The sequence below is a fragment of the Erpetoichthys calabaricus genome, chromosome 4, assembly GCF_900747795.2.
Source record: "Erpetoichthys calabaricus chromosome 4, fErpCal1.3, whole genome shotgun sequence".
Lineage (NCBI taxonomy): Eukaryota > Metazoa > Chordata > Cladistia > Polypteriformes > Polypteridae > Erpetoichthys > Erpetoichthys calabaricus.
The window spans coordinates 224,776,434-224,797,963 of record NC_041397.2 but is presented as its reverse complement, the minus strand read 5'-3'; the positions used below and the strand labels follow the sequence as shown (position 1 = coordinate 224,797,963).

Sequence of the window (21,530 nt, the reverse complement as noted above, 5' to 3'; positions counted from 1 at the left end):
GCTCCTTTAAGGCAGCTTTTATATCTTAGCTCCAGCACATGGCAAATTACTCCTGCACACAGGGATCAGTGTTGTGTATCTGGTGACAGTACTCTTAATTTTCTCATTATGCTCAGCTAATGTACCACTCAAATGAAAGCAAGGCAAGTTTGTTTTGTTTTTTAAATAAACCCTTGTAGGGTGGAAGGCTGTAGTTCTGGTCAGTTCATGACATTACGCATGCCCACAGCAGATTAGCAGTGATCTTACAGTGCGCATGCATGAAAGTTCTGAGCATGGCTGCTAATGCTTCTCTGATGTCACACTGACCTTGCAAAGCATCATGGGACACTTGAGAAAAATGTTTGTCTAAGATATCCGCAAAGTGAATTTCCAGGAAGATATTCGGCAAAGTCACTGGCATGTAGATCATATTGGCAGCGAAAAACACTTTTGCAGAATTTCACTGATGGAAAGTATACTTAAAAACTCAGACAAATATAAAGAAAAAAAAAACTAAATGGATGAAGCCATGGCTGGACTTGAGCTCAAATCCGATCCCAGTCACTGTCTCTATACAGTTCTTTTCCCCCTCCTTGTTTACATGGGTTTTTTGGTGAGTACTCGGATTCCTGGATGCATCTAAATGTGTGTATTTTGAGACCTAAACTGAGCTTGTTTGAGTGAGCATGAGTACACTATATGATAGACTGGAATCCCCACAGGCACACACACCGTCTCACATTGGTTCCTAGCTTGTGCTCCTGCAACCAAGAAATTGATGAAGTGTGTCCAGTGAATGGTGTTTTATTTTTAAAGAAAAATTCATTCTTAAATTATTGCTTTGTCAAAAGAGTCAAGAACATATGAGCCAAAAATCTTTTGTAACAGATATCTAGAGACCTACTTGTGTTGTAGGGAAAGAGCAGGACTAAAGGGAGAATGAGAAAACAGATTTTGGAATAGGTAATCACTTGAATTTATATGCTTTGTAGAAATTAGCCAGAGAACTGTCAGCAGATTTACTTTTTAAATTTTACTGCCATAATCATTTCAGACAGTCGGACATCTTCCAAAATACTTCTCAAATAATTCAAAAGCATCTGAGAAAAAATATTCCTTGTATTAAAAAAACACCAGAAAAATGAAATCCCATTAAATTTCATTATCTGGAGTTGGAGAGATTAAGAACTATATATTTGTTTCTATAAATCAAGTATTTAGTGCGTTGGCACCCTACCCGGGATTGGTTCCCTGCCTTGTGCCCTCTGTTGGCTGGGATTGGCTCCAGCAGATCCCCGTGACCCTGTTTGGATTCAGCGGGTTGGAAAATGGATGGATGGAAGTATTTAGTGCTTTTCTATTTCTCTTTTTGCTCATACAAAATGTAACAAAAGTTTGAATTTAGCTGTTTTTATTTCCTTTGGTGGGCTGGCGCCCTACCCAGGGTTTGTTCCAGCCTTGCGCCCTGTGTTGGCTGAGATTGGCTCCAGCAGACCCCTGTGACCCTGTGTTAGGATATAGCGAGTTGGAAAATGACTGACTGACATTTTCGACAGACTGCTGTCACTGTCCTGCTCCACTGACAGATTGAGGAGATCGTTCCTCCCCCAAACTATGCGACTCTTTAATTCCACCCGGGGGGGGTAAACGTTAACATTTAACATTATACATAGTTATTGTCTGTTTTTCACTTGCATTATTATCATTCTTTAATTTAATATTATTTATTGTATCAGTATGCTGCTGCTGAAGAATGTGAATTTCCCATTGGGATTAATAAAGTATCTATCTATCTATCTAACGCATGGTCTTAGATGACTCAATGCTGGTATTTGCTTACAAGAAATGAATTGTGATCCAATAGTAAATTTGAAACCGTTACTGTCTAAAAGCAGCAAAGTGCTACTCCTTTGGGTGAAACAAACATTTTCCTAACCACAACAGCAAAATATGGATATGGAAAGGAGTGTAGTATTGATTCCCTTCCACCCCCTTTCTGACTATGAGAATGACTATAACTGAAGTTTTGGCGTAGTCCATAACTGTTCTTGAGAGTGATACAATTTTAACTTGAATTTGTCACAATGAAACATAAGGCTTAGGGAGCATGAGAGTTGCATGTCTCTGTCATGGGGATGCTCATGGTGTTTAATTGTATTCTTTGTGGTGGTTGATTATGCTGCCAAAGTGCAGAAATGTTTATCTAGCATCTTTTATAATGAGACAATGTGAGTAACATAAGAAGCTACTAAATATCAAGTACCCAGCATATATAGTGGTAAAATAAATAGGGTAGTGCAGCAGTGAGGCAAACATACCAAGGGGAAAAAAAAATCATAGATTTAATATGGGAATGTCATATTCTTTTTATTTTTATATTACTACTAAACAATCCAGAATAACACTACAGACTATACATAAAAATATCTAGCCTTATTATTCATTTTTATTTGATGTTTTTCACTGGGTTATTGCCAGTTAATAACAAGCAGTCTTATACAAAAAAAGTTGCCTTATAGCTTATTTGATATACAGTAATCCCTCGCTATATCGCGCTTCGCCTTTCGCGGCTTCACTCCATCGCGGATTTTATATGTAAGCATATTTAAATATATATCGCAGATTTTTTGCTGGTTCGCGGATTTCTGCGGACAATGGATCTTTTAATTTCTGGTACATGCTTACTTAGTTGGTTTGCCCAGTTGATTTCATACACGGGAAGCTATTGGCAGATGGCTGAGAAGCTACCCAAGACTTTTCTCCCTCTCTCTCTTGCGCTGAGTTTCTCTGATCCTGACGTAGGGGGATTAAGCAGGGGGGCTGTTCGCAAACCTAGACAATACGGACGCTCGTCTAAAAATGCTGAAAGATTATCTTCACGTTGCTACCTTCTGTGCAAGCTGCATTCTGAAGGACATACTGCACGGTGCTTCGCATACTTCAAAGCTCAAAGGGCACGTATTGATTTTTGACTTTGTTTTTATCTGTCTCTCTCTCTCTCTCTCTCTCTCTCTCTCTCTCTCTCTCTCTCTCTCTCTCTCTCTCTGCTCCTGACGGAGGGGGTGTGAGCTGCTGCCTTCAACAGCTTTGTGCCGCGGTGGTTCGCATACTTAAAAGCCAAACAGCGTATTGATTTGTTTGCTTTTGTTTATCTCTCTGACATCTGCTCCTGACGCAAACTCCTTTGAACAGGAAGATATGTTTGCATTCTTTTAATTTTGAGACAGAACTGTCATCTCTGTCTTGTCATGGAGCACAGTTTAAACTTTTGAAAAAGAGACAAATGTTTGTTTGCAGTGTTTGAATAACGTTCCTGTCTCTCTACAACCTCCTGTGTTTCTGCGCAAATCTGTGACCCAAGCATGACAATATAAAAATAACCATATAAACATATGGTTTCTACTTCGCGGATTTTCTTATTTCGCGGGTGGCTATGGAACGCAACCCCCGCGATGGAGGAGGGATTACTGTAGCTATTAAGTAGCTAATCTTCTTTTACTTTTTTTTTATTTTATTGATTTTATTAAAATCAAATAACATTCCATACAAATGACTCAAGTTTTACAAAAATAGGATTGAAACAAATCAACCCCCTTTTTACTTTTACTTTACGCTAGTAAAAAATAAGTAAATAGATAAATTAATAAATGAATAAAGATAAATGGAGTAAAAGAAGAGAGAGAACTTGCTTCCTCAATTTAAATGCTTAATATAAAATGTTATTGATTAGATCCTGCCAGGTTTTGAAAAAGTTTTATACAGATCGTCTAAGTGCGAATTTCATTTTTTCCAGTTTCAAATAGTATATAACATCAGTTACCCACTGGCTTAGAACAGGAGAATTAGGATTCTTCCAGTTGAGCAAGAGAACTCTGTGTTAATAGTGTAGTAACAAGCCAAGATTCTAAACCATAGAGCAGTCCTGTCTTTGGTCAAACCCAAAACAGAAAGCTAAATTGCAGTCAAAGATTAAAAGCACTAAATTCTATATACAGAAGGTAAAAATGAGGAAAGCATGCATGCAACGATTAGAGCTTTTATATGCGATCTGAAGAAAATGTAGTCGGGTCAGCTGTATGATTAAATGTAAAAAAAAAAAAAAAAGTTTTTCATTGTTCATTATCGGAGGAGGAGTTGTTAATTTTTACCACTAATACATTTTCTCAATGTGTATAAAATATTTTATACTAATATCTGTTTCCTCATTGTCAGTTTCTTCAGCTGTTTGGTGTTTTGTACCAATTGGTTCCGTTTTTGACATTTTGTTTTCTTTGCTTTGTGATCTTTCTTCGATTCCAGATAAGCATTACAATTGCCATGTTGTGATGTCACACAGATGTGGAATGTTTACGTGGGTGTAGTCACATGCTGGGCATGTTATGTTGTTGTCTATTTTAAGGACAATGTATTAGTATTCTCAATTCTGTGTTTTGAAGCACTTATATCTATGCCATTACATGTTGTTTAATTTGCATATTTGAGCATGATATGTGGTGTTCTTTTGTTTTATAAAGCAGTTTTTTTCCATTTACAGCTCTATGGTGTTTTAGTCAAGTTAAGTCAGTTTGTATTATTATGTGAACTATGTAGTGTACAAGTACACGGGGAGACAAAATAACTTGCCTCTAGGTCTATGACACAATACATTGTGCATAGACTACACTAAGTGTAGAAGACTGGGTGCATTGCTGCCATGTAGTACAATACACAATAACCACAAACAGTTACTGTTACATACAGTAAATTGCATTTTAAATAATGGCAGAGTATACAAGACTGAACAGACATATATCATTATTGTTTACATATTGGTAACAAGTGACATATCAGCATGTTCTAAACTTGAGAAATAGAAAGCATAGTGCATGGATACACAGAACAATAGCAGCATCCAACAGAGAGCAGCATGTAAGTAATATGCAAGGTAGGATACCTAGATCTGTGTCATCTTTGAGCAACATATAACATAATGGTGTTAAACTGAGAAGTAAAGTGTATATGTGCATATCCGAGTCTAGGTGATATTGCAGATAGTCCAACAAAGTGATTCTACAATGGAGAGGTTGGTTGGAAGGCGCTATGGTAGGAAACAGGTCGCAGAGACAACAGGATGTTAAGGAGTTTGACTGCCTGGAGAAAGAAGTTGGCATGAATGCCACAGCACTGTCTGCCAGTCGTTGGTAGATGGATGGAGGCCTTCCAGTTAGTCTCTGTAAAAAAAAAATGCCTTTGAAGGAAGGGAGAAACACCCAGGTGATGTGTTCACTTTCCTCTGCAGGGTTTTGCAGTTATAGTTGCTACCATGTCCAAACCAGCTGCTCAGGACATTTCTGTAGTGCATCTGTAGAAGGTGGTGAGGAGAGTGGATTGTTCTCTTCAGCCATCACAGGAAGTGGAAATGCAGTTGTGCCCTCTTGACTAATAAGAGTTCTGCAGTATAACATCCAGATGTTTGGTACTTTTCACCGTCACAACAATGGAGGCATAGATTTTCTGAGGTGTGCACAGATCTAGTTCTGGGCAGATCTTGTCAACAATCACCTCTTTTGTTTTGGCTGCATTAAGAGACAGATTGTGTTAATTTCCTCTCTGTATGCAGACACATTGTGCTGCGCCTCATAAGCAACAACAATCGTGTCATTAGCAAATTTTGATGACATGGTGTGAGTTGAACTTAGCAGTACAAATTGTGTGGTGAAGGCACAAATCTTGTGGTACCCCAAGTGCACTGTGCAGTTGTGCTGCAAGTATTGGCACTGATCTGAATTGACTGATGTAGCTGTGTCAGGAAGTCTACAATACAGTTACAGAGACAGATGCACAAGCTCAGGTCACAATTGCCTCTACTGAGTGCTGAGCTAAGGTCAATGAACATCTTCCCTAGATGAGTGAATGAGATAGTGTCTTCAGTTAGACCAGTTAAATCAGTATGCAAATTGGAGCAGGTCCAGTAAGCCTAGATATGCTCACCAATACGCGCTCACCAATACACCTGAGGCACCTAACAACACCTACTTTGTCTATGCCCGTCAAGCTTTTAGGTGGCTGGATTCGGATTGGTGTGGAGTGTGTTACTTGGCCTATGTTTTAGCTGATGCGACTGTTCATTCAGGCCCTGTTCCACCTCCTGTTCAGGTTAAATGTACCTCCATCTAGAGTTCCTGAAATAATCAGTAATGGCGGCAGAATGGAGCAATTTGTCCGCCTCACATTTTTGTGCCTGCAGCCAGAGCACGCATAAATAAACTGGCCAATGCACTACAACTAGTGACTAATCTTACTTCTGAGTCCCTTGAGAACTTTCAGCTGAGGCTCTTGCTTCATGAACTGTGACTTTGCAAAATTGTATGGCCCTAGATATGCTTTTGGCAGCCCAGGGATGCACCCACAAGGTGATGGGGCAGAAATGTTGCTCCTACATTCTGGACACTTCTCATAGCACATCTGACCTGGTCTACAAGATTCTTCACAAGGCTGATCCAGTTTTTGCTCCTATTGGACATCAGAACAGTATACTGACTGGTTTGAAGAAATTCTTTCTTTTTGCCCAGCCTAGAAAAGCAGTCTTTGTTATGTTAATAATTTTTGTCATCATCATTCAATTATGCTACTGTATCTTTAAATGTACTATGTGAGTCTTTATGCCACTTGTCACCAAAATCATGGTAGACAATTCTGCTTCCCCTCTTGATATTGGAAATGTTTCCTTGTCACTTGAACTAATGCCAATGTTCCTTCCTGAATCAGTCACTTGAAGTAAATGATAGTTGATTATTGTTGTTCAAGAACAACAAAAGAGGGGATTATGAAAGTCAGTTTCTACTGATAAATATGATTTTCACAAATTGATTATATATTGATCATATTAAATGACTTCTGTCCTTGTTAATTGTTATCTTTTGCATTTAGCACTCTTAAGAAAGCATTTTAATTAAAGCCTTTTTATCTGTGCCCCAGTCCTGCTGCTACTTTAGCAAAAGGACAGGCATTGATAAGAGAACCAGTATAATCTAGCACAGCAGAATCCTGACTGCAGGGTCCTGTTTATCGGTAACTAGCAAGGACATGAGAAATGAAACTAATTAAAGACTTCTGTAATTTACAAGTGTACTTAAGAAGTATTACAAACATCTTTATGTCAGTAGTATCTTTGCATGTACTGAGTGGCTCTACGTACATGTCAATAAAGGTATTCTTCTCATCCTGGACTGGCTTTGTGATCTGACTGTGACATTTATTATGTGTGGTAGATTACATGCTGATAGAAATTTGGTAGACACCAGACATACCTAACTTAAGGTATATGTGAAGACCACTCCGATAGAGTGTGCAATTTGCAATTTGTTGATGGTTCCTCAAGCACCTGGTTAGCATTGCGACTAGTCAACAAGTGTACACCAATGACTATTGCTGGGGAGAAGTCTCTCAGCAGATATATGGCAGGCATTTTACTATTAAAAGTTCTTGGTGGTCATTAGCAGCATGAGACTACCATAACTTTTGCATACCATTCATCCTTTATGTAAATGCATAAAACACCACTGTGGATTTGCCTGCAAGTGAAGCTTGTCTCTGTGTTTAGAAGGGGGTTAGCCTGTCTATCCAAGTGGCTAAGTCTGTAATGTTGCCATGTTTCCTTGAAATTAAAGATGCAGCAATCCCTAATTTCATGATGGAACAATGAATCCTAAAGAAATCTAGTTTTTTTTTCTTTTACAAGGAGCAAATATTTGATAGAATAATGAACAATAGAGTTGGTTGGCTAGGTATGACCTTTATTCTGGCACAGATAAGCAGTCAGTTACCTCACTTTTGTTTCCTCTTATGGCACTTGCAGGTCTACCTCTGTTGGCCAGATATGTTGATCACTGCCATAGGGCCTGGTTTTTGTAACAAACCAAGGGTACATAGCATCTCCATTGACATGTTCAGCAGGTAGTTTGTGCATTTTTACCAGTCTCTAGCAAATTGTGTCAGCTGTAAATGTGAATGCTGATGTTGTGGCTGTTGATTTGGGATTTATTTTTGTGACTTGCTTGAGAATCATGGACAAAAACTAACAATTTGACTCTATTCAGTGGATCTAAATGTAAGTTGGTGCCTAAATCCATTAGACATCTGTCCAGTCAAAATGGGTGCTCTTTTATTTTAATTGAGTTGGGGATTTGGGGGGGATGGGGGCTTGGCGACAAGGTGCTACTAGGTCTATAGAGTTCTTCCATTTAGTTTTTTATTTTTCAAGTTTGAACATTGATAGGACCCTAACCCTTGCAGTTCCTCACAAAATACACCTTATTCTCCAGTCTGTCACCAAGAATAGCATACAGGCTGTTTATGAATTAATCTTTTCCACCTGCTTAACTAATTTAAAAAAAAATATGATGGTTTGTGTTCTTGGTGTTTTTTTTTAGCGTAAGGACAGAAGACTTATCTTTTTGGTTTATCTTTCTAAAATCTTTACCATATATAATATATATAATCAACTAATGTCTGGATGCTTTTTTGTAACTGGAATAATAATAATAATACATTTTATTTATATAGTGCCTTTCCCATGCTAAGCCTGTCACAAGTATTACATAATCATATGATTGCGATTATTTGAGCTGGCTGCCATTAGTTTGCATTATTGTTAGAATAATTTTCATCCATCTGTTTTAAAATAACTGGATGAAACATAAATGTTATATTTCACTATTTCCACTTTGTTTTCCACTATGTAATGTTTGACTGGTGCTTGTTTAATGATGTCCAGCACTGGGGAACATTACAATAAGTTACCTAGTTGCTTATTATAATATGTATTACAAATAATGTGGTGCTTTTGTGTAGCTCTTTACTATTTTGTATGAAAAACTGTACATTTCAGTGGCCAGTATTTGTTATTAAATCCTAACCCCAAGAACCTTCATGAAACTGACCAGAAACATAGCTAAATATGATAATTTTATATTGTTTTATAAATATTGCAGCTAATCTAGGTCATGACTTTTCAGTAATTTTTACTTGATGCATCTGCAATGGCAAAAGTGACAGTAGGTGTAGCACAATTCCACCACTCATGTTCACTGGGTTTTCCAAAGTGATGAATTTGGAGGAGAGGCTGGTTACATGAGTGTCACAATGATGAACAAAGTGTTGAATATGATGCAGCAGGCCCTTAAAGTGCAAGATGAACATATAAAAAAAAATTAAAGTACATCTCTTCATCATGTACATCGGTCCCTCACTCTATATAATAATGCCGTCTTTTTTTGTTTTGGAGTGGCAGGAATAATCTATTGCAGGGGTAGGCAACGTCGGTCCTGGTGAGCCGCAGTATGTGCAGGTTTTTGTTCCAACCCAGTTCCTTAACGAGAACTCAATTATTGCTGATGAAGCACATATTGCTTAAGTGACATTTTGATGCTTCATTTTAGTGGTCTCGCTTGTTAAGGTTCTCCAACCTTAATTGCTTATTTCAATCTTAAACTGCTGCATTCAGTGTTTTAATTGCTCCTTATCAGCAATAAGATGTAAAAGACAAAGCAGCCAGCAGTTTTCCAGCTAGCTTTTTTCCAATTACATCTGTGTGTGTTCATCATGCACTGTTTGATTTAATAAAACACTTAATAGAAAAATGTGACAGACTGAAAATGATCTGTTTTAGGCTTCATATCATTTGGATGATATCTTTGGAAAGGAAAAAAATCTACGATATAAGAGCCTTACATTGCACAGACTAACAAGCCATAAAATTAAATAAGGTCTGAGATTGGCAATGATTGGTTTCTAATTAAGCAATTGGGTTGGAATGAAAACCTGTAGCCACTGCGGCTCACCAGGACCGACGTTGCCTACCCCTGATCTATTGTAGTAATGCATATATTTTTTTTTTCCTTTCCCCATGATCATAAGAGCCCTAGACTGCAACCAAATTTTATTTATTTTACTTTTCCAGAGCTTTTGTGTTGATTTCAAAAATGCGTGGTTATATTATGTGAAAAAAAGAGTGAGGAGAAAATACTTAAGTAGTTCATGATTAGATGGTAAAAAATACTTCATTCCTCATAATTGATTTGAAAAATACTCTTAAGTATCGAGAACACACTATAGAGTCCTACTTTAGTCCTTTTTGTCTTCTTTTAGCCGCATGCCCCTCTCTTCAGTGTTCTGTTTTGTATCAATTTTAATTATGCTACAGGTATATCCTGTAGGCAGAAGGGATATATTAAAATGGAGTGCTGGACAATGGCATTGTTCAGAGATTTGCATTCTTGCCTTTACTACAATCTCTGTTGTTGTCAACTTGATTTACTGATTTTTGTTTTTTTTCCCCCTTGTGTCAATTTTTTTTGACCTTGGCTTTCTTCTTAGGATCATTCAGTTTAATTAGGGTTTTCTTTTTGTATAGATATTCTGTTTTTGATCTCTTGTTTGTTTTCAAACTCTCATGAATTTTCCTTCTTATTTATTATGTGTGTGTGTGTGTGTGTGTATGACCCCTTGCCTGTTTTTTGTATTTGCCTTTACAGACTTATTTTAATGAATATTCATTGGTATTTCTATCATGTCTGTTTCTGCAATGGTTTGAGTATTTTGTCAGACACACATCCAGCTCTTCTCTGTAAAGCACAGCAGCCTGTATACTCCAAACTAAGAATACAGATCTGGGTAAGATAGCTCCACAGTTTGTAATGACACAGTCAATCCATATTTCTTCCTTTCAAGCAGTGAAAATGCATTTAATTTGCTGTTCAGTCCTTGTGGAAAAATATTTTATAGGTAACTAGAGGACCATTAAGACTATGCATTGACATTTTCAAATAAATTATTAATTTAGAATTTCATGATGACTTATGCTTCACAGATGGACAATGCAGCAATGTGAGACAGGCAGTGTTATATAGAGGATAAGGAATTGGACTGTAATTCACAAAACTGCTAGTTCAGTTCCTGCATGTGACTTGGTATGTGCCGTGATCAAGTCCCTTGCCTGTCTGATCCAAGTGAAAGCAAAAGTAGTTATATAGTTGTACTAAGTGCCCTGGGATTGCATTTGCTGTATGAAAGGTACTATATGAAATATTAATTTTGCTTAATTTTGCTTGTAGTTCTGAAGAATGGCAAAAAGTCAGCAAAAGTGAAAGAGAGAAGCTGGGAGTTACAGTAGAGGATGATGGAGAGTTCTGGTGAGTAAAAACATTCTGACCACTGTTTATGGATTTACTGTTGTCTTTAACCCATGTATACTTTGTGTAGATTAATCTATTTTTGTTTGTTTTTGTTTTAAATGCTTGAAATCACTGGAGAGGTGTGCTACACTTAAAGCTCCCTCAACTGTTTTTCCTAGATGTAGTTATTTTATGAGCATGACAGATAATTCGAGAATTCACTAAGGGTGTTTCCCTTTTTGCTTTGTAATGGCTTTTTTGTTTTATTATATTTTATGTATTCTTTTTCCTGTGAAACCTCTTAGGAAGCCAGTTATTTAACAGAATTGGATATCTGTTTGATTTTGTTCTCTCCTACATCATTGCATTGAGCTCATAAATAGTACAGATGGATACAGAAATGAACTAAAATGGCTTTTCGGCCCCCAACAGACTTCATCCACGATTGTGGTGAGACCCTGTTTAGCACATAAAATTAAATGTTTTTGTTTAGTGGTGTTTGCACAAGATAGTGTGTTGGTTTTTGAAATCGAAATAATTAGTGTTTGAATTTTAAATAGATCTTCGTATTAATACTGCAATTTACATTATTAATGAGGAGTGATTCTAGAAATTTGTAGTAACCCACTGCACTTCTTTGAAGAACCACAAAAGAAGAAGAAACAGATTTTCTATACAATAATGGCTTTCTTTTGTGTGTGTGTGTGTGTGTGTGTGTGTGTATTGTGGCACCCGGACGGGGCTCATTCCCGGCCGGGACACCCAGGAAGACAGGAGGAGGACTCATTCCTCCTCCAGACCGCGAGGGGGCATCCGCCCTGGTCGTACTGGGGGCCACGGGTACAGGGCTTGGTAGCCCAACCCTGTAGGGGCCCGTGGTCACCGCCAGAGGGCGTCCCCCTGCCTGAACAACCCTGGACCCCAGTACTTCCGCCACACCAGGAAGTGCTGGGAGGAAGAAGAGAGGGAACACCCGGAGTGCTTCCAGGAGGACAGCCGGCATTTCCGCCACACTGGGGCGTGATCGCGGGATTGCCGGTGCACACCTGGAACACATCCGGGTATGGATAAAAGGGGCCGCCTCCCTTCATTTGAGGCTGGAGTTGGGTGGAAGCAGGACAAGGTGCTAGAACGAGAGAAGGAAGCAGTCCGAAGAGGCAGAGTGGTTGGCCTGGATTTTGGGGAAGATTGGGATTTGTGGCACTTGGACTTTGTAAATAGTAGTATAAATAAATGTGTGGTGGTGCAAATTAACATGTCTGCCTGTCTGTGTCCGAACCAATCTCCACAATATGTATGTATGTATGTATGTATATATATATGTGTATGTATGTATGTATGTATGTATATATATGTATATGTATGTATGTATGTATATGTATGTATGTATGTATGTATGTATGTATGTATGTATGTATGTATGTATGTATGTGTATATATATATATATATATATATATATATATATATAATATATGTGTGTATGTATGTATGTATACAGTGCATCTGGAAAGTATTCACAGCGCATCACTTTTTCCACATTTTGTTATGTTACAGCTTTATTCCAAAATGGATTAAATTCATTTTTTTCCTCAGAATTCTACACACAACACCCCATGATGACAACGTGAAAAAAGTTTACTTGAGGTTTTTGCAAATTTATTAAAAATAAAAGAACTGAGAAATCACATGTACATAAGTATTCACAGCCTTTGCTCAATACTTTGTCGATGCACCTTTGGCAGCAATTACAGCCTCAAGTCTTTTTGAATATGATGCCACAAGCTTGGCACACCTATCCTTGGCCAGTTTCACCCATTCCTCTTTGCAGCACTTGTCAAGCTCCATCAGGTTGGATGGGAAGCATCGGTGCACAGCCATTTTAAGATCTCTACAGAGATGTTCAATCGGATTCAAGTCTAGGCTCTGGCTGGGCCACTCAAGGACATTCACAGAGTTGTCCTGAAGCCACTCCTTTGATATCTTGGCTGTGTGCTTAGGGTCGTTGCCCTGCTGAAAGATGAACCGTCGCCCCAGTCTGAGGTCAAGAGCGCTCTGGAGCAGTTATTTTATCCAGGATGTCTCTGTACATTGCTGCAGTCATCTTTCCCTTTATCCTGACTAGTCTCCCAGTCCCTGCCGCTGAAAAACATCCCCACAGTATGATGCTGCCACCACCATGCTTCACTGTAGGGATGGTATTGGCCTGGTGATGAGCGGTGCCTGGTTTCCTCCAAATGTGACGCCTGGCATTCACACCAAAGAGTTCAATCTTTGTCTCATCAGACCAGAGAATTTTCTTTCTCATGGTCTGAGAGTCCTCCAGGTGCCTTTTGGCAAACTCCAGGCGGGCTGCCATGTGCCTTTTACTAAGGAGTGGCTTCCGTCTGGCCACTCTACCATACAGGCCTGATTGGTGGATTGCTGCAGAGATGGTTGTCCTTCTGGAAGGTTCTCCTCTCTCCACAGAGGACCTCTGGAGCTCTGACAGAGCAACCATCGGGTTCTTGGTCACCTCCCTGACTAAGGCCCTTCTCCCCAAATCGCTCAGTTTAGATGGCCGGCCAGCTCTAGGAAGAGTCCTGGTGGTTTCGAACTTCTTCCACTTATGGATGATGGAGGCCACTGTGCTCATTGGGACCTTCAAAGCAGCAGAACTTTTTCTGTGAATATTTATGTACATGTGCTTTCTCAATTTTTTAATTTTTAATAAATTTGCAAAAACCTCAAGTAAACTTTTTTCACGTTGTCATTATGGGGTGTTGTGTGTAGAATTCTGAGGAAAAAAATGAATTTAATCCATTTTGGAATAAGGCTGTAACATAACAAAATGTGGAAAAAGTGATGCGCAGTGAATACTTTCCGGATGCACTGTGTATGTATATGTATGTATGTATGTATGTATATATATATATATATATATATATATAGGTAAAATTCCGTTACAACAAACTGCCAGGAACCTAAAAAATATTTTGTTGTAATGAGATTCTGTATTTGTTGCTATAGTGCTTTCTTTAACTTCCGTCCAGGCGTTTGCAATCATTTCAATAGCTTCTTTCACGTTAATTTTAATCTTCTCCTGTCTACAAGTTACGATGACGAGAATCTTTCTCAGCATTTCCTTGCAGTAGTACACTTTTATGATGCTAATGATGCCCAAATCCAATGGCTGAAGCACTGCTGTGCAATTGGGTGGGAGGAATTCAACCCGAACATTATCTAAATGCGGAAGCCTGTTATGGGAAGCACAGTTATCAATCAGAAGCCAAATCATCCTTTTCTTCTTCTTTATATTGTGAACTCTTTTGGGATCCCCCCACTCAATGGGAACATCATGCTGAAGTGCGTCCTGAAGTCTGTGGAATATTGTTTGTCTGTTGCCGGGGCAGGGCAACAGCAGGCACAGAACATTGCAGTGAGGCGCCACAGAAGCAAATCCTAAAAGATCGGGGTTGTGCTATAAGTCCCTGTCTTACACCCCAAAACACGAGGCTTAGTCTCAGTACTTTAGCAAAACCAGCTTTATTCAGCTTGAAACAGGAACAGCATGGTCATTTATTGTAGCAAGATCAGCCACTCTCCTATACACTGACACAGCAGTCAGGCAGGGTCGTGGCCAAGTAATACTGTTCCCTGCGTCACCCATGGAGATCTTTTCTGTTTGCTTCGGTGAAGAGCTGCCCCGGCGCTGTGAGCCTGCTGTTGCCCTGGCAACAGATAAAGTCTTCCGCAGGCCGGTGATCGCACTTCGGGACGCTCTTCGGTGTGTTGTCCAGTTGGAGGAGGTCCCAAGAGAGTTAAGAAACCTGACATTTTCTTGAATGAGTGCCGCATTAATAGGAATGTTTCTTGAACGAGCATAAAAACGAACGAATGTAAAACGAACCACATAAAGACAGCTTTTTTGGTGTCTTCAAATGCAGCAGTTGGCATATATTTGCATCCTGCGATTTTTCTTTTAAGAAAGTTGACAGTGACGATGGCGCAATTCCAAATTCACTGGCAACATCTTTTTTCTTTTTGCCGCAATCGAGAGCTGCAAAAATGTAAATTTTTTTTTTTTCTAATATGAACTGTTATCGTTTTTTCATGTCTGCCGTTTATATAGGAGGGTGACAATGAGTTAAATTAAAATGGATGTTTTTCAAATGTTGACGAGCAATAAGTAAAAGGTATCACTGAAAACCACAGAAAATAAAAACCACAAAATAAAAAAACAGTACAAGGAAAGTCCTAAGGAAGAAAAAAAAAATAGTGTTTCTGTTTAGGGATCGTTGTGCACAACTGAGCTGCGACCACAGAACTAACTGCTCTGTGGATGATTCATTCAAGCATTTCAAAGTCACTTCGTTGAAATGAAAGTATCTGTTGAATGTACTTCGTAGTAATGAGATTTGTATAGACTCATGTCATATGGGGAAACTGTCAGGACCATAAAAATACTTCATTTTAATGAAAATTTCGTTGTAATTTAATATTGCTTTGCTTGCCAACCCCCGGGCAGATGCTATGAGCCAGACGATTCGCGTCTCTGCCGCTCACATATGGGTAAGCGGATGTACAATTTAAACAGATTGTTATTTTCATGTGAACTGTTACATATACATAATAGAACTAACTATTTTACATTACAGCGAGGAACTAACCATAATTAAAAATAGTAAAACATAAAAATTGAAATAAAATTGTTTCATGTTGTGTTACTATTATCGATGACAATTCGTCACATGTTGGTTTATTAGAAATGCGACCGTTATCTTTTGGATTCATATAGAAATCCAAGAAAACTTTTTTGTCCGTGTTTTGCAGATAAATTTCGTGTAAAGTGCGATACTTTTGGACATATGGATTTGTTTCCATTATTGGCCGTAGAATTTCTAGTACGTCTGAATGTTTAACTCTTTCGATTCCGTGTTACATCGCTTCTCCGTGATCATAAATATAATCCTGACCGAATTGTGGTTTCCTTGAAATTAAACTTCTAGTAGCTTTAATTGTTGTGGGACCACAGATTCTCATAGCGTATGGTCCAGAGTTGTGTAAATCTACATTGAGTGATGCCAATGTGAACAGATTATTGTAGATTCAGATATTTTGCATGTAGCGGTTGTGTATTTCACTTTCACCGAACAATAAATCTTTTAATTCTCTCAGATACGCCTCTTCATTGAGAAGAGACACTACTTTTCCCCAATGGCAACACGAATTAGACGATCTACAAGTCTCTGAAGTAAACTTTAAAGCCGAACAATATCTACATCTATCATATTACATATGTCCATATATTTGATCTCTTTTCGCTGTTCCGTTATTTCACCGAGTAATAATTTCCGTTAGCGCTAATGTGATCATTACAATCATTTTTTGAGGCTTTTGAATTTTAGTACTTTCATAATCTCTAACCTGCTCTGCATGTGTATTGCGCCAACGTTTTTGAACCACTTTACAACGTTCTACTTTGTCTTTTATTTCTGACCCCGCTTGATCCTGCTAGGTTTTCAAATCTACTTGGTCTGGGCTGATTATTATTTTCCTGTCTGACAAAAGCATTCACACAAATGAGAGCTGAGTGGACCGTGGGCGTGTTTGAAAATGGTTGAGAGGAAGGGGTGACTTGAAAAAAAATCTCATGGCAGAAATCTCTTGGGGGAAAAAAAAGTCTCATCTCGTCATAGGATTTTGTTATATAATATATATATATATATATATATATATATATATATATATATATATATAATATATATAATGTCACAAACTCCACAAAGAGCCGGTCTTCAGCCATAGGTATGAGCCCGGATGTGACATCACAGGGGCCGGAGCTGGCAAGGTCTTCTTCCATAGGCTCGGTCCTGGAAGTGACGTCAGGTGGGCCAGGTGGAATCTCCCGTGAATGGTCTGCAGGCAAGGGAGGAAAAGAGTCCGTGCACTCTGCCACATCCCGGTATGATTCGGAACTGCCCTTACTCAAGCCCTTTAGCTGCCTCCCATGCACACGTATGTGCCTATATATATATATATATACAGTGGGGCAAAAAAGTATTTAGTCAGCCACCAATTGTGCAAGTTCTCCCACTTAAAAAGATGAGAGAGGCCTGTAATTTTCATCATAGGTATACCTCAACTATGAGAGACAAAATGAGAAAAAAAAAATCCAGAAAATCACATTGTCTGATTTTTGAAGAATTTATTTGTAAATTATGGTGGAAAAAAAGTATTTGGTCAATAACAAAAGTTCATCTCAATACTTTGTTATATACCCTTTGTTGGCAATGACAGAGGTCAAACGTTTTCTGCAAGTCTTCACAAGGTTTTCACACACTGTTGCTGGTATTTTGGCCCATTCCTCCATGCAGATCTCCTCTAGAACAGTGATGTTTTGGGGCTGTCGCTGGGCAACACAGACTTTCAACTCCCTCCAAAGATTTTCTATGGGGTTGAGCTCTAGAGACTGGCTAGGCCATTCCAGGACCTTGAAATGCTTCTTACAAAGCCACTCCTTCGTTACCCGGGCGGTGTGTTTGGGATCATTGTCATGCTGAAAGACCCAGCCACGTTTCATCTTCAATGCCCTTGCTGATGGAAGGAGGTTTTCACTCAAAATCTGACGATACATGGCCCCATTCATTCTTTCCTTTACACGGATCAGTCGTCCTGTTCCCTTTGCAGAAAAACAGCCCCATACCATGATGTTTCCACCCCCATGCTTTACAGTAGGTATGGTGTTCTTTGGATGCAACTCGGCATTCTTTCTCCTCCAAACACGACGAGTAGTTTTTTCATCTGACCATATGACATTCTCCCAATCCTCTTCTGGATCATCCAAATGCTCTCTAGCAAACTTCAGACGGGCCTGCACATGTACTGGCTTAAGCAGGGGGACACGTCTGGCACTGCAGGATTTGAGTCCCTGGCGGTGTAGTGTGTTACTGATGGTAGCCTTTGTTACTTTGGTCCCAGCTCTCTGCAGGTCATTCACTAGGTCCCCCCGTGTGGTTCTGGGATTTTTGCTCACCGTTCTTGTGATCATTTTGACCCCACGGGGTGAGATCTTGTGTGGAGCCCCAGATCGATTATCAGTGGTCTTGTATGTCTTCCATTTTCTAATAATTGCTCCCACAGTTGATTTCTTCACACCAAGCTGCTAAACCTATTGCAAATTCATTCTTCCCAGCCTGGTGCAGGTCTACAATTTTGTTTCTGGTGTCCTTTGACAGCTCTTTGGTCTTGGCCATAGTGGAGTTTGGAGTGTGACTGTTTGAGGTGGTGGATAGGTGTCTTTTATATTGATAACGAGTTCAAACAGGTGCCATTAATACAGGTAACGAGTGGAGGACAGAGGAGCCTTTTACAGAAGAAGTTACAGGTCTGTGAGAGCCAGAAATCTTGCTTGTTTGTAGGTGACAAAATACTTATTTTCCACCATAATTTGCAAATAAATTCTTTAAAATCAGACAATGTGATTTTCTGAATTTTTTTTCTCATTTTGTCTCTCATAGTTGAGGTATACCTATTATGAAAATTACAGGCCTCTCTCATCTTTTTAAGTGGGAGAACTTACACATTTGGTGGCTGACTAAATACTTTTTTGCCCCACTGTATGTACTGTGTATATATATATATATGTATATGTATATATGTACTGTGTGTGTGTGTGTGTATATATATATATATATATATATATATATATATATATATATATATATAAATAATATACAGTATGTATGTATGTGTATATACACAGTCATGGCCGTCAATTATCGGCACCCCTGAAATTTTCCCAGAAAATGCACCATTTCTCCAGTTGAGAGGTGTAACAAGCATGTTGATGGTTATAGGAAGCGCTTGATTTCAGTTATTTTTTCCAAAGGGTGTGCAACCAAATATTAAGTTGAGGGTGCCAATAATTTTGTCCAGCCCATTTTTGGAGTTCTGTGTGACATGATGTCAGATGTGGCTTTTTTTCTCTGTTTTTTTGTGTTGTTCCAATGCACATAAAGGAAATAAACGTGTATACCAAAGCATTTGTAATTGCAACAATTTTCTGGGAGAAATGGTGCATTTTCTGGAAAAATTCCATGATTCCGGCCATGATTGTGTATATATACAGATATGCGCTTGATAATGATATAAATTAACTTCTGTCTCAGATAACTGATATATAAAATGCTAACAGCAACTGTTTTTGATTTCACAAGTCTGGGACTTGTGAAAAATATATTACTAAGTTGCAGGCATGTAAAAATCATATATAAAAGCTATATAAGATTGTTTTTCGATTAAAAAAAATTAGTCACATTTAACCACTAGAATCATTTATTCATCAAAATGAACTGTATATTAATTGTAATTTTTAAATTACCTTCATGCATTATAATATTTTTCTATAAATCAGAAATAACTCTGATTACTTTTTAATACAAAACAGTTTTAATAATCACTTTCTTAGGTATATTAAATTATTCCAGTGAGTTTATTGAAACATTTTTTGTGACATAAACAGTAAAACACTTAGCAGTCAACAGCTCAGAGTATGTTTTTTTTTCTGTTTTTTTTTTTTTATTAAATGTAAACCAGTGTAACTGGTTCTGTCAATAATGCTATATTTAAAATGATATGAAGATGAAAAATACTTATTGATTTTATGACTATTAGATTCAACGAGTTGTTTAAGCAAGCCAGTTTATTTACACCTCATTCCCAACCTGCCTAAAGTGGAGTAATGTAAGTATTTTGAGCTTTTGTTCACGAATACGGGAAGAAGGAAGTAGGAGATTGACAGGCACCAGTCAGTCATGTTGAACAGAGAGCTGAGCCGAAAGGATCTACATCCTTGGCCTCACCTATGGTCACAAGCCTTGACATTTTTACCAAAACAACTAGATCGTAAATAAAAGTTGCAGAAATGAATTTACTTCGCAGGGTGTCTGGGCTCAGCCTTAATCTAGTGAGGAGTGCAGACTTTCGGGAAAAGCTCAAAGTAGAACCAATGCACTTCTGCTTTGAAAGGAACCAGTCAAGGTGGTTAGGGCTTCTAATTAAAATGCCTCCAGGATGGCTTGCTGTGGAGATGATTCCAGCATGTCCAACTGGGAGGGATACCTTGGGGCAGACCAAGGAAACACTGGATTGATTATATCTCTCAGTTGGTCTGGGAACACCTCAGCCCTGGAGGTGGTGGTAGGGGGGAAGGGACGGCTGTGCATCTTTGTTTAGACTGCTGACCCAGTGACCTGGACCCAGATAAGCAGCAGAAAATGAATGAATGGATGGATGGTCAGTTCAAGTGATGCTCTTTTTTGCTTTGCATCCTCCCCCACTATAACCTATTGTCTGTGGGGAACAAGGTTATTATAGTTAACGAAAACTAAAATCAAAACTGAAACTATTATTAAAAAAAACGTTTTCCTAAACTGAAATAAAATAATTAACAAAACCGAAATGAAAAACTAAAACTAAACGAAACTATTAAAGTAGCTGGAAAGACTAACTGAAATAAAATAATAATTTACTAAAATATTTTTAGTTTTTTTTTTGAATGAATATTCTTCCCGTTAGCCTTTAACCGTTGTAAGTTTTAACTCTAAAACAGAAAGTCATCCACCATGATTCGCCCGCACATATTCATCCAGTGAGCGGTGGCTGGTGAAGGAGGCCAGGTGTTCACACAGCATTTGAGGTGACAGAGCAAGCTGAATGCGAGTGCGTAAAGCATGTGAAATAGAAAGTGATTTACGTGCCGACTTTCTTTGCTTGTTGTATATCAAGATGTAATTCAAATGGCTGAAATCAGAATGTGCTAGTCAACAAAACGTTTACCATATGGGCAGAAAAATCACGAATGAGTAACGTTTCAGTTTATTTCTCAGGTGACTGCTTTTTGTTGACAGCAATTCACCTGTCACTTCGCACAGGATAAATCATTTTTACTTTCTCATATACAAAGTATAGAGAAAGTATAGTAATCATGAAAAAATTCAACCTCGATATTTTGATGAATCTTGACGAGACCTCCCAGAGTCCAAAAATACCGTTTTTTTGAAATTGCGTGCGTGTGTGTGTGTGTGTGTGTGTGTGTAAACACAGTAACTCAAAAACGCAACTAGATAGATGGATGAAATTCGGCATGTGGTTGTTACACCACAATTGTAGATCTGTATTAACCTTTGGGCCACATCCATCACCCAGAAGTGGTACTTTACCTGAACACATACTCGATTTTTTTTTTTTTTTTTTTTTTTATTATTATTCATGCAGCTGCAGAGTCCGATTTATTCAACTTTTACTTTTATAATAATTGTTCTATATATTATTAATTTGATTTGTTGTTGATGGTTCCTTAATGTACATAATATAAAAATATAATCATTGTCTTGCAGTTTACTCCTCAAATATCC

General features: G+C 38.4%; 1 protein-coding gene across 1 annotated transcript in view; it reads left to right on the top strand.

The window, feature by feature from the left end:
- Positions 1 to 21,530, top strand: part of capn5a (calpain 5a) — a 142,352-nt gene that overhangs the window by 98,829 nt on the left and 21,993 nt on the right. Inside the window, exon 7 of the mRNA XM_028800381.2 lies at positions 11,076 to 11,153. Within this exon, the coding sequence (XP_028656214.1) occupies positions 11,076 to 11,153 (78 nt within the window). The remainder of the gene's footprint in view (positions 1 to 11,075; positions 11,154 to 21,530) is intronic.